Below are 12,470 nucleotides of genomic sequence, written 5' to 3' on the forward strand. Positions count from 1 at the left end.
CTGAAATGATTTGTTGATTGACAGAAATTTGATTGGAAACCGTTTTGACAATCGTTTTTAAATTCTGAAAAACAGAAACCAAACTAATTGTATTTTGTACTTTGACTACTTTTAGTGGAATAATATTAAGCAAGGGAATCTGTAATTTTACTCAAGTACAGTATTTGTGTACTTCATCCACCACTGACAAATACCAGCACTGAAAATATTACTTATGTAAAAGTATATAATTATAATCAGGAAAACATATTTAAAATTATTACAAGTAAAAGTAATCATCATGCAGAAGTGCTTTCTATTATATTAATTTATTAGTATTGCAGAAACATGAAGATGTAAGAAGCATTTTAATGATGTAGCTGGCTAAGAGCTAATTCTGTTCTGTATGTACTGTTGGTTATTTAAATCTGTATTATATACATATTTTATCTACTTTGTATAAAAAAAATCTTAATCTGCAAAAGTAACTACAGCTGTGAAACAAACATAGTGGAGTAAAAAGTAGAAAATCTCCTTCTGAAATGTAGTAAGTGCTCGCAGGTGATTTTACTTAATGTGACTAACGAGGAGCATCAGCTGTCCCTCCTGAGACCATGCTGCAGCTGCTCCTGACTGTCCTTCTGTTTGTTGAATCGCCTAAAGATGGTAATATATCAACACTGTTTGGTATCACAGTTTGATTTTGACTGTCTGGGAAAGCAAACATATGATTTTTCTTTAATCTGTTGTGTTTTAGTGGACTCTGGTCCTGTACCTGAAGCCCAAACAGGTACAGCCTGACGTATTTTAAGCCAGGGTTTGAACAAAATGTCGACACTCACATTATTTGTTTCTTTAACGTACAAACGTGTGTTTTTACAGCTCTTCGGGAAGACCTGTTGAGTAAGGTGTTGCATTATATAAATTCAAACCCAGAGACTGTAGAAGGTGAGCCAACGCTGTCAGTATGAACATGCATTTAATATTTGAGAAGAAAAAAGTTGAGCAAAGAAGGAAAGTCTGGATTAATACCGTTGCTGTTTCTTTTCTTCTATCACATTTTTGACAGAACTGGCATCAGAGAACGATGGCGTGTTGGGGGGAGACATGATGTCAGTGAGTGAAACTGCCTCTATGTTTCCACTTATTTTTATTGATTATTTGTTGTTTTTATTGTTGCACAAAGTTTAGGGACAGAACCGCCATTAAGAACGATCACAACTGAAGCAGCAAGTAAGATCTGGGTTGGCTCCAAAAACACAGTATCCTGACATTTCCCATCATGCCACTTCATAAAATCAAGTTGTTTTTTTTTTGAGAAATCAACTTAATTCCTTAAGACCAGCAGTTCATGATGCAGTTCATTTGACACCAATGTGAAACTGCAACTTGAAAGAAGGAAAGAAATCTGTGTGATGTGACTCGGCACTCGTCATTTTCAGAGAAAACGCTCTTAAAAGATGCTGTACATGACCTGCAGCAAATGGCAGACAAACACAGTTACAGAGCGGCTGGTGAACATAGTGGAGCATTTAGCAGCTAAAGAGCCAGATATTTCCCTCAGGAGCTGGTGGAGACCAAACACAGAGCTAACAGAGAGAGAATACTGGACTCACAGCACTCAACAGGAATGATCTGTAATGCTGGATGTATAAATAGCCTAAGGAACTGTTTCCTATAGTTCTCGACTGCCAATTCAATTAGTTATCCACTGATTCATCATTGCACTCCTGTAACGCTGTCAGACGCAGACTAATAAGACACTAAAGGCTTTAAACCACTATATTCACAAAGCCAGTATTTCTCCATAACACCTGCAAACACACGCTGATGTGTAAAGGTCCCTGATAACACAAAACAGCAGCATTTAATAGAGCAGATGATTCATGCTGCAGTCTCTGGGACCAGATGTAACAGATAAAATAAACATAATTGGAAATGAAGCTCAATTAGAAAATCATTTAGTATAAAGGATAAATTAGAGACTGCACTTCAAGTGATTTAAAAGAACCGAACTTTGAACTGAAGTTGTTTTATTTACAGAACCATATCCTAAAAACACTGAACATCAAAGAGGATGCAAAAAAAGGGCCGTTCTCCTGATAGTAAAGATGGAAACAAAACATTTATTCAATTTAAAGGTTTTGTCACATTTTCTGTTTCATGTTGCTTTTTTTTTTACTTTTCAATGCAATACTCAGGTGTTTATCAGTGTTTGGCACGGAGGTGCAGTGGTTAACACTGTCTTTTACACCTTGGTCGTTTGCATGTTCTCCCCAGTCTGCGGAAGTTCTCTCCGGGTGCACCTTAAATGAACCTGCAGTGTTCTAGTGATACTGTTTCTTTGTGCGGCCAACACATAAGATGAGGGATAAGATCAGCCTTGTCTCACAGGAGAGCAATTTCAACATTACAGCAGCAAGTGGATAGGAATAAATTAAAGTGATGACATCAAACGTAATACTAACAATATAAAAAAAAAATCACACTATACTAAAATGAAAACTATATTTTTTTTCAACTATAGAACAAACTACCAAAAATGAAATTGGTGCAAGTGTTGATTTGCATATCTGCGTGCTTATCGACTTTAAAACGGATAACAACAAATTCCAGTATTTAATAACTTGCACTTGAGGTTTGTTTCGCCCTGCAGAACAGCAGCGCAGTGGGAACCGTGTGGCCAACTCAGGAGATACCGTACGTCATCAGCCCAGCGTTGGGTAAGTCAGTCTGACTTCACATCACTGGTCCGAGTCTTTGCTCACAGGAATCTTTTTTTATTTGTGTATTTTCAGCCAGTCGGAGGAAACACATCCTCTCTGCTATGAAGATGGTGTCTAAAGACACCTGCGTGTCCTTCCACAAGCGAACCTCTGAGACAAACTACCTGCTCTTCACAACCAGCAACGGGTATGAAACCTATAATAATGCACAAAGATTATTTTCATTAGGCCTACATACTAATCTGAATGTGCAACTATCAAACAAATGCTGTGACGTTATAAGTACCTCAAAATTGTACTGTGGGTTTTGGACCATTGGTGTGACATTACAAGTGGTGGAAATTAACTTCTCATAAGAGAGAGAAGCAAATTCTCACTACTGAGAAGCTGGGAGTGTTTGGTGTTTTTAGTTTAAAAATAAATTAGATTTCTGTCAATCAACACATTGTTTCTGCTTTAAATGAATGTCTCGAATGTTTACATGAAACTATCGGAGTGTGCATCTACTAGTTATGCAACTATTAATCTAGTTGTGCGTCGTCCGTGGGCTTCTTGGGCGGAGAGCAGCCAGTGTACGTCGGGCCCACGTGCCTCGTGGGTAACATCGTCCATGAGATTCTTCACGCTCTGGGCATCCAACATGAACACACGAGGACAGACCGTGATCAGTACATTGCAGTTCTTCCCCATAATATCATGCCAGGTAATGTTTCCAAGCTCATTTGGTTATATAACATTGCATCTCCATTTGGAAAATGCAGAATTTAGGAATGCAGATTCAGTTTCCCGATTTGGGACAGGATGAACGTTACAGGTTCACAGAACTCATCACCCTGGTGAAATGACAGGATGCGGTCTGTAAAACACAGCAGGACAAAGCCAAAAAAAAGAGACTAAAGCCTCCACATGGGGGGCCCTGAGAGCTGAGGGGGAGGCAAAGGTGCAGTCTGAGAATAATTTGAGTCCAAAAAAAAATCGCACTCCTTCTCAGTCATAACTAAGTCAAATCTGAACTCCGACATGATACACATGTTGTATCCTTCAGTGTGACATTCACTTTCCGAGGACAACGACATCTCTATCTCCATCCAGAATAAAACCTCCTAAATCCAGTCAGAAATCAGAGAGGGAAAATGCTGCAGAACTTCCCTGAGAATCATGTTTTTAAGTGATGGTTGTCTGTACATCCCTGGGTGGCACTGCAAACAGGAGGTGCTAATTTGGCAAAATTTAATGGTGCCAATTTGCCTAAATGTAAACAAATAAAGGGTCTCAAGACAGAATACCTGCAACTTTTTTTTATAATCCAGTCTGAATGGGACTGAAGTTTAACTGCTGGATACAAGATTCAGTTTTATGCATATAGCACCACTTCATAACAGAAGGGCTCTCTTGTAGGAGCAGGTCTAGACTGAAAAGTTAATTCTCAGTGTTTGTGAGTTCCTGCATCACACTTGCAAGTTTCATATCGGACCTTGATTGGCTTCAGTGTAGCTGTGATATCACAAATCCTGCAGGTGTGTTCAGGTGTCAAACTGAGAGACTTTCCTCCGTCAGCAGATGGATGTACAAACCTCATTCTGCAGCGTGAAGCAACAAGAAGAAACATGTTTTTAAATGCAGGTTTACTGTTTTTATGAGGCTGTTTGCTCTGAGTGAGAATAACAAGGTGTGTTTCAGGGATGGAGAAAAACTTTAAAAAACAAGAAGGCGAAACCTTCGATCTTCCTTATGACGTTACATCTATCATGCACTATGGAAGGTAAATTTCCAAATGCATAAGCATGTACATGTTTACCCCCTCTGTAAAGGTTATTTTGTGACTCTGTGATTGTTTATTTGTTTCAGTGTTTTTTTTTCATCAAACGGCCGGCCCACCATTGTCCCCAAAAATAATGTGAAGGACATGGGACAGAGGGTTAAAATGACAAAGATGGACATTGAGAAAGTTCGCCGTCTCTACAACTGTGGTATCTGTGTTTTTCCTGACTTCTGGCCACTTGGTTTGGTTTGGTTAGATTTTAAAGGGAAACAACTGAAACCATATTATAAATATATAATGAAAATGTACTAAATGTATACAAGATGATGACAAATAAACATGAAACAGAACATTTAAAAACACTGATACAATAAAATAGTGTTCCTGCCAATATACAAGTCATAAATATGACTCGTGAAGTTGGATTTTTGGACGAAAAGTCTCACATCTGCTGAAGTACCTCGTTCACTGTGACCAAAGCCACATAGTGCCTGACTCGCCTTTCTCATCCCTCCTCTCTTTCAGATGCAGAGACGCAGCAGGAAAGCAGTGGCGATGGGATGGAGGTTAGAAACATGCACGTAGTGGCCCCAAACAATCCTGTTTCTGCCAACAAACCAGAGAAAAATCAAACATCTACTGTCTCTCCGTCCACTTCGCTGCAGCACCTGACTGCTGCCACGAGAGGGAACAGTAGCACCAGCAGAGGACACGACTAGACTGAGCTGGGACTTTGTACCAATAAAACCAAAATATTCATCCCAGATTTGTCTTTGCTGACATGTTTCACAAGACATCAGGCAGCTGAAACAAACTCATTTATCTGTTAATGTCCCTCATTATTAAAAAAGAAACCAGTACCTTCCAAGTGCTGGGACACCTGACACCAATATAAAGAGTGGTAACAATAGCTAACCTACTGTTTGCCATATCAATCAGTGCAATGTCTAGAAATTATTTTAATCACAATATTAGTTGATTAGATTCGGTGTAGTTGATTTTGTGATTAACTTTTCTCTCTAAAAGAGAAAAGGTGTCCGTTTCACATCATCTCTCTCTGCCGTGCATTACAACACAATTATCATCACAAAGCTGTATTTAGAAGATATTGGATGAATCCCATCACAGACTCAAGAAATCCCCCATTAAGCTCACATCACAGTAACTTATCTGCGTCAGACAAATCATCGTCTCTATGTTTGTGTTTGTAATTCTGGCGCGTTTCCACCAAATGATTTCCTTAATTACCATCCACAGGGGGGGCCGCTGTAATTAAAAGACTATTAAAGCCTGATTGCAATGCAGCTCCTTTTTGCTTTGATTTATGTTTTAGCCTTAAATAACTAAAACAATGCTAGTATTTGACTGAATATCTGATCTAATGCCATGGAAATGTATGCATATCAGCTTCTGGGGCTTCTCTGTGGGCGGCTACATGCAGGAGACGCACAGGATTCATGTTCTGGCAGCTTCTGGTGATTGACTGATTTGTGTGACACAGTTGCTCAACAAATGGGACTTTCTCTCTGTGTGTGTGTGTGTGTGTCGTCAAATGTGACAATCTGTATAACATTCACAATTCAGCAGCTCATTTTCTCACATAAACATTTCTCGTTGCTTTCAGACAGAATTTACATGTATAAATATCTTGAAATGACCCAGTGATGGACAATGAAGTCTTGGTGACAAAGACAGATTACACTGCTGTCATGCTTGATGCTCGATCTGTGAAGCCTGAAACATTTAAACATGTAATACGAATTTAGTAGAAGTCCAAAGGTAGGTTTTGTGCTGTTGTTTTTCCTGTGTTTATTTGATATTGTCATGGTTTGGCATTTTGTAGTCTAGTTTATTATTTAGGCTCATTTGCTTTACGTTTTCTTTGTAACTGTCTTATCTCTCATCTTAGTTCTTGGTCCTGTGCTTTAGTTCATGTTTAGTGTTTTCCTTATCGGTGTACTTCTGTATTTTCTCATTATGGTCTGTCTTAGTCCTTAGTCTTCATGTTTTAGGGTAGTCTTGTCTCCTGTTTGGTCCCGTTTCTGTCTGTGTCCTGATTTTGCTGTCTTTCCATGTTTTTGCATTTTACTTCGGTAGATCTGTCCTTGTGTGTTCCTGTGAACATTACTTCCTGTTAATTTGGTAAACTTCTGTACCTGGTGTCCTTGTTTAGCTTTGTCTGATTACCTGATGTATCTCAGCTGTGCTTCCCACCCTGCTCGTTTACCTGTGTATATATTGTCCCCAGTCTTTTTCACGTCCTTGTATTGTCTGTATTGTCCGCATTATCTGCGTCGTCTGTGTTGAGTGTTCTGTGCCTTCCCTGCCCTTTTGGATTACTTCATTGGTTTGTATTTTGTTCACGGATTCTTCCCTTTGGATTATGTTTTATGTTCCCTTTGTTTGCACATTTGCCGCTGAGCTCCCAGCGTAAGCCTGTTTAGTTTTGTGTTAATAAATCCTTATTCGAACTGCAACTACATCGCCTACAGTCTGCATTTGGGTCCACATCTCAGCTCTCTGCTTCTGCACTCAGCCATTCCCCATGACACTGATCCCATTTTTCAGAAACCTGTAAAAGGTGACTCTTTAAAATTGCTGTTGCATTTAGTTCAGCTTCTCCAACAGTTACACCACAGCAGTTTTTACATAGTTTCCACTTTTACTTTGTTTTTCTCAGTTGCTGTCTTTTTACATTATTACTGCAAGCTGCTCACTATATATGCAGGTTCGAAGGTCAACACTTAACAGGGATAAAAAAAAAAAAAGATAAATATCATGAACTTTCATTTACTTTTGACTCACAAAGCTAATGTTCTGAGTGCCTTTGTGCCTTCCATCCATCTTTCCATCATCAACCGCTTATCCTGCGTCAGGGTCGCGGGTGGCTGGAGCCAATCCCAGCTGGCATTGGGTGAAAAGCAGGGGTACACCCTGGACAGGTCACCAGTCCATCGCAGGGCGCCTTTGTGCCTTTTGCAGGACAAATGGACACAGAGTCCTAAATCCAGTCAGATTCTAAGCAGGTTATTTAGTATAAAGCACGTTCACGCCGGAAAAGTGACTGAATTAAGTTTGCAGAAATCAATAAATACGACCGGTTTTTGAGGGTGCACTATTCTCCCACACTGCAATGCACAAAGGAAAGGGAGGGGAAAAAACAATGAAATGTGTTGGTGGTGGTGAAAAGGCTCCAGAAAGATCTCAGAAAACCAAATTAGAGGAGGTTAGATCTTAAAGATCTATAAAAGGTTAACATCAAGGGCAACTTGTCGAGGCTGAAGATGTTTCGCCTCTCATCCAAGAGGCTTCTTCAGTTCCCCCACCTTCCCTGGATAACTGTGGCGTGGATGATTGAGAACCTTCACAGACAACATATGCAGTATGGATTTGTGACAGTAGATACTGGTGGTGATTTCTCTGTTTCAGAAAATGTGTTGAAGTATGAAAAAGTTCAGCACATCTGAGCTGTTTTACAGCTGAGATACTCACAAAGTATCTGAGGTTTCAGGTGAAGCGTACACTGTTTAACATAGCATGGTCAGCTTATCTCCTAACACCTGGGAGACTCATTTCCAGAGAACTCACTGTTGAACGCTGACTTCAGACACTGAACATCACCTTCATGTGCACCGAGTCAGGTTTAACATCCACCGTGTTTGTTTCTGACTCTGAAGAACTTAACTGGCAGGAAAGGTTTCAAGATGCTGCTTTTCCTGTAATCTCAGCGGACTGACAAATATTTATCTCTCCGGCTCAGTTCATCGTCACGCAGGTCGGCTGGCGGAAAATTGCTCTGACATTTACGCTTGACATATAGCATCAAACACTGAAGCTAAGACAACAGGAGTGTCCATTACTGCGAATACAAGCTGACAGAATGAGGACAAAACCTTTAAAACACAAAGTGTAGTTTTAACCTGCTGCTTTAGTAGGTTTCTGTCTTTTAAATTTCACTCTTCAGCTCCATTTTTTACATTTCTGCTGTTTCACTGATAGAGGCCAGCGGTACAAACACAGCAAAGACTAGAGACTGATATTTTATTCATAATGCTGACAATAAATAAATAAATTGACAATCAAAATAAGTAAATATGAAATATCTTAAGACATTAAATACATAAACATAAACAACTGCTAAATTAATTAAGGAGGAAAAAAGAGGGGTCTTGTTACAGACTACATGATTGATGCATTTGGACTGTTGGACATTTGAAGACGTCATGCTGGACTCTGGGAAACTGAGATGGACATTTTCACAATTGTTTTAACCTTTCAAACCTCTCAAATGATTGATTGATAAATTGAGAAATTAAGATGACATAGATTTAGTTGTCCCAAAGGAAAATTGTCTTGGACACATACTGCTGTTAAAATATAAACAGTGCACACACACACAATACTCTCAGTATATGCAGAGATTGCAATCAACCAAAAAATTGCACACTGCACATTTTGCAACAAGTTAATCAGCAAATAAATCGATAATAATAAAAGTAAGTATTGGGTGCAGCCTCAGCGAGGAATGATCTGGCTTATCAGAGCTTTTGCAACTGCTGCTGCGTCCTGTTTAGATGTTGATAACCGCTGATGAGGGTCAGTTAAAACACTATACATTGAGAGATTAATGTCTGTTTTGCTGCAGTCTTTGCTGCAAGGTCAGCTCTGGCATTCCCCTGTGAGATAGGATCAAGGTCGGAGTCAGCTTTAAATCGACAAAAAACTTTTTCAGGCCTTTTTCATGCCCATGGTGCTGAACACTGCACGCCAAAGTGACCCAAATCTTTTATTGTTTTTTTTTTTTTTTGCTCATGTGACTCCGATCTGATTTTGAACAGTTTAATCAGCCCAAGTCAAATCGAATCTTTTCCAGTGCGTATTTGGTCCTCTTTCATATGTGGTCCAAATCAGCGACTTCCGCCTGGACATTCAGATCTGAATTCATGCAACTCTGACGTCACTCTAGAGGAACCGTCTTCACAATACTCAGTCATGGTGGGGTGTTGATGGTGGATAAGACACATGCCTTAGGTGTGAGAGACCTGGGTTCAGTTCCCACTGGGACATATCCATAAATGTGTCCCTGAACAAGACATTTAAGTTGCTCCAGAGGCGTGCGACCTGTGATCATCATATATAGCGAGTGTAAATGTCACATGCATGCTGCTTGTCCTGGTGGACACAGTAGAGAGACTGCACTGTAATGAAAAGGACAGAAACATTTGTCATATTTTGGTAGAAATGTGATCCAGTGAAAATTGTACCTGTATGACATCGTATTATTCTTTCCGCATGTCGACCTCTTTCAGACCATGGCCACATTAGGTCATGATTTTAAAAAAAAATGTGAACAGTCAATCAAAAAAATCTGAACAATTAATCACAACTGAGCATTAAGGCCTGCGGTGTGAACATAGCCAAAGTGGCCCAAATCATAACGTCTGATTTGGGTCCCTTTGGCCTGCAGTCTGACCGCAGCATCAGTTACAGTGGGGGAAATAAGTATTTGACCCCTTGCTGATTTTGCAGGTTTGCCCACTTACAAAGAATGCAACGATCTATAATTTTAATCATATGTACATTCTAACAGTGAAAGACAGAATCCCAAAGAAAATTCCAGAAAATCACATCATATGAATTTATTAAAATTGATAACCATCTGATGAGGAAAAACAAGTATTTGACCCCCTGGACAAACAGCATGTTAATATTTTGTAGAAAAGCCATTATTGGCCAGCACAGATGTCAAATGGTTTTTATAGTTGGTGACAAGGTTTGTGCACATTTCGGCAGGGATGTTGGCCCACTCCTCCCTGCAGACAGCCTCCAAATCATTCAGGTTCCGAGGTTGTCGCCTGGCAACTCAAATTTTAAGCTCCCTCCAAAGATTTTCAATTGGATTCAGGTCTGGAGACTGTCTAGGCCACTCCAGAACCTTGATGTGCTTCTTCTTCAGCCACTCTTTTGTTGCTTTGGCGGTGTGCTTAGGGTCGTTGTCGTGCTGAAACACCCATCCTCGACCCATCTTCAGCTCTCTCACTGAGGGAAGGAGATGTTGGTCCAGAATTCCACGATACATGGCCCCGTCCATCCTCCCCTCAATACGATGGAGTTGTCCCGTCCCCTTGGCTGAAAAGCACCCCCAAAGCATGATGTTGCCACCACCATGCTTGACGGTGGGGATGGTGTTCTTTGGGTTGTACTCTGTGTTCTTTGCCCTCCAAACACGACGAGTTGCGTTGAGGCCAAAAAGTTCTATTTTGGTCTCATCTGACCACATCACCTTCTTCCAGGCCTCTTCTGAGTCGTCCAGGTGGTGAATGGCGAACTTCATGCGGGCCTGTACATGTTTCTTCTTGAGCAGGGGGACCTTGCGTGCGGTGCAGGATTTCAATCCATGACGGCGTAGTGTGTTACCAACCGTTTCTTTTGTAACTGTGGTCCCAGCTGCCTTCAGTTGATTCATCAGTTCCCCCCTTGTGGTTTTGGGATGATTCCTCACCGTTCGCATGATCAGGGACACCCCACGAGGCGAGATCTTGTGTGGAGGCCCAGACTGAGGGAGGTTGGCGGTGGTGTGGTGCTTCTTCCATTTCCTGATAACTGCACCGACAGTTGGTCTTTTCTCTCCAAGTTGCTTTCCGATTCTCTTGTAGCCCATCCCAGCCTTGTGCAGATCAACAATCTTGTCCCTGATGTCCGTAGAAAGCTCTTTGGTCTTGCCCATGGTGGTGATGTTGGATGCTGGTTGTTTGGGTGTTGACAGGTGTCTTTTATACAGGTAACGAGGTGAGGCAGGTATATTTGATGTAGATAATTGGTTGGGATTGGGGCTGTGTCTTAAAGAAAGACTAACTGGCTTGTAGGAGCCAGAATACTTGCTGTTTGGTAGGGGGTCATATACTTGTTTTTCCTCATCAGATGGTTATCAATTTTTATAAATTCATATGATGTGATTTTCTGGAATTTTCTTTGGGATTCTGTCTTTCACTGTTAGAATGTACATATGATTAAAATTGTAGATCGTTGCATTCTTTGTAAGTGGGCAAACCTGCAAAATCAGCAAGGGGTCAAATACTTATTTCCCCCACTGTATTGTCCACCACTGGTTAATAAAAATAAAGTTTTGGACTGTTGGTCAGAAAAAATAGACATCTGAAGACCCCTGTGGGAAACTGGGATGGAGATTTTTCCTCTATTTTCTGCTTTTGAGTCTCCAAAAGTAGACTAGGAGCCAGAGCGTTCAGCTATCAAGCTCCTCTCCTGTGGAACCAGGTTCCAGTTTGGGTTCAGGAGGCAGACACCATCTCCACATTTAAGAGTAGGCTTAAGACTTTCCTCTTTGATAAAGCTTATAGTTAGGGCTGGCTCAGGTGAGTCCTGAACCATCCCTTAGTTATGCTGCTATAGGCCTAGACTGCCGGGGGATTTCCCATGATGCACTGAGCTCCTCTCTCCTCTACTTTCTCTCCCTCTGTATGCAAACTCATCCCATTATTGCATGTTACTAACACAACTTCTCCCCTTTCCGGTAGTCTTGTGCTTTCTCGTCCCTCTCCTCTCTCCTCCTATCACTTCCTGCAGGTGTTTCTGGCTCTGGAGCTGTGGAGTCTGGATCTGTGGTTGCGGGTCACCTGCTGCCCCCGTGTTCCTGCTTGACACCCTCTGCTGCAACGACTATTGTTACTAGTCCTATTGTTATTATTGTTATTATAATCATTAACATTACGATGGTTATCATTAACACTATTATAGATATCTGTACCATTATTCATTTAGTCTATAGCAACATCACCTTTACTGTCTGTACCTCTGTGTGTATATTGTGTAGGCTGCCTCCCTCCCCTCTCTCTCTCCTTCCATCCCTCTCTCTCTCTCTGTTCCTCTCTCTCTTTCTCTCTCTCTCTCTCTCCCTCTCTCTCACTCTCTTACCCCCAACCGGTCGAGGCAGATGGCCGCCCACCCTGAGCCATGGTTCTGCTTGAGGTTTCTGCCTCTGTTTT

At 41.0% G+C, this 12,470-nt stretch overlaps 1 protein-coding gene across 5 annotated transcripts; it reads left to right on the forward strand.

Moving 5' to 3' along the window:
• Positions 1–552: 552 nt before the first annotated feature.
• LOC119914569 (zinc metalloproteinase nas-4) lies at positions 553–5,758 on the forward strand. Of its 5 annotated transcripts, none has more exons than XM_038733939.1 (10): positions 553–645; positions 737–769; positions 862–927; positions 1,049–1,091; positions 2,636–2,702; positions 2,750–2,892; positions 3,236–3,408; positions 4,386–4,467; positions 4,554–4,675; positions 4,993–5,758. In XM_038733939.1, exons 1-10 carry the CDS (start codon positions 594–596, stop codon positions 5,184–5,186), a joined length of 975 nt encoding a protein of 324 aa, XP_038589867.1. In that variant the 5' UTR covers positions 553–593; the 3' UTR covers positions 5,187–5,758. The 5 variants fall into 5 exon arrangements, with proteins under 5 accessions (XP_038589867.1, XP_038589871.1, XP_038589868.1 ...); XM_038733943.1 differs by having other exon boundaries at positions 554–645; positions 2,636–2,697; positions 2,778–2,892; XM_038733940.1 differs by having other exon boundaries at positions 555–645; positions 1,049–1,095; positions 2,618–2,702; positions 2,778–2,892.
• The last annotated feature ends 6,712 nt before the right edge of the window (positions 5,759–12,470 follow it).

Source organism: Micropterus salmoides, unplaced genomic scaffold (genome assembly GCF_014851395.1).
Source record: "Micropterus salmoides isolate LMB-PRFRI ecotype aquatic unplaced genomic scaffold, ASM1485139v1 Ms_hic_scaffold_20, whole genome shotgun sequence".
In the NCBI taxonomy this organism is placed as follows: domain Eukaryota; kingdom Metazoa; phylum Chordata; class Actinopteri; order Centrarchiformes; family Centrarchidae; genus Micropterus; species Micropterus salmoides.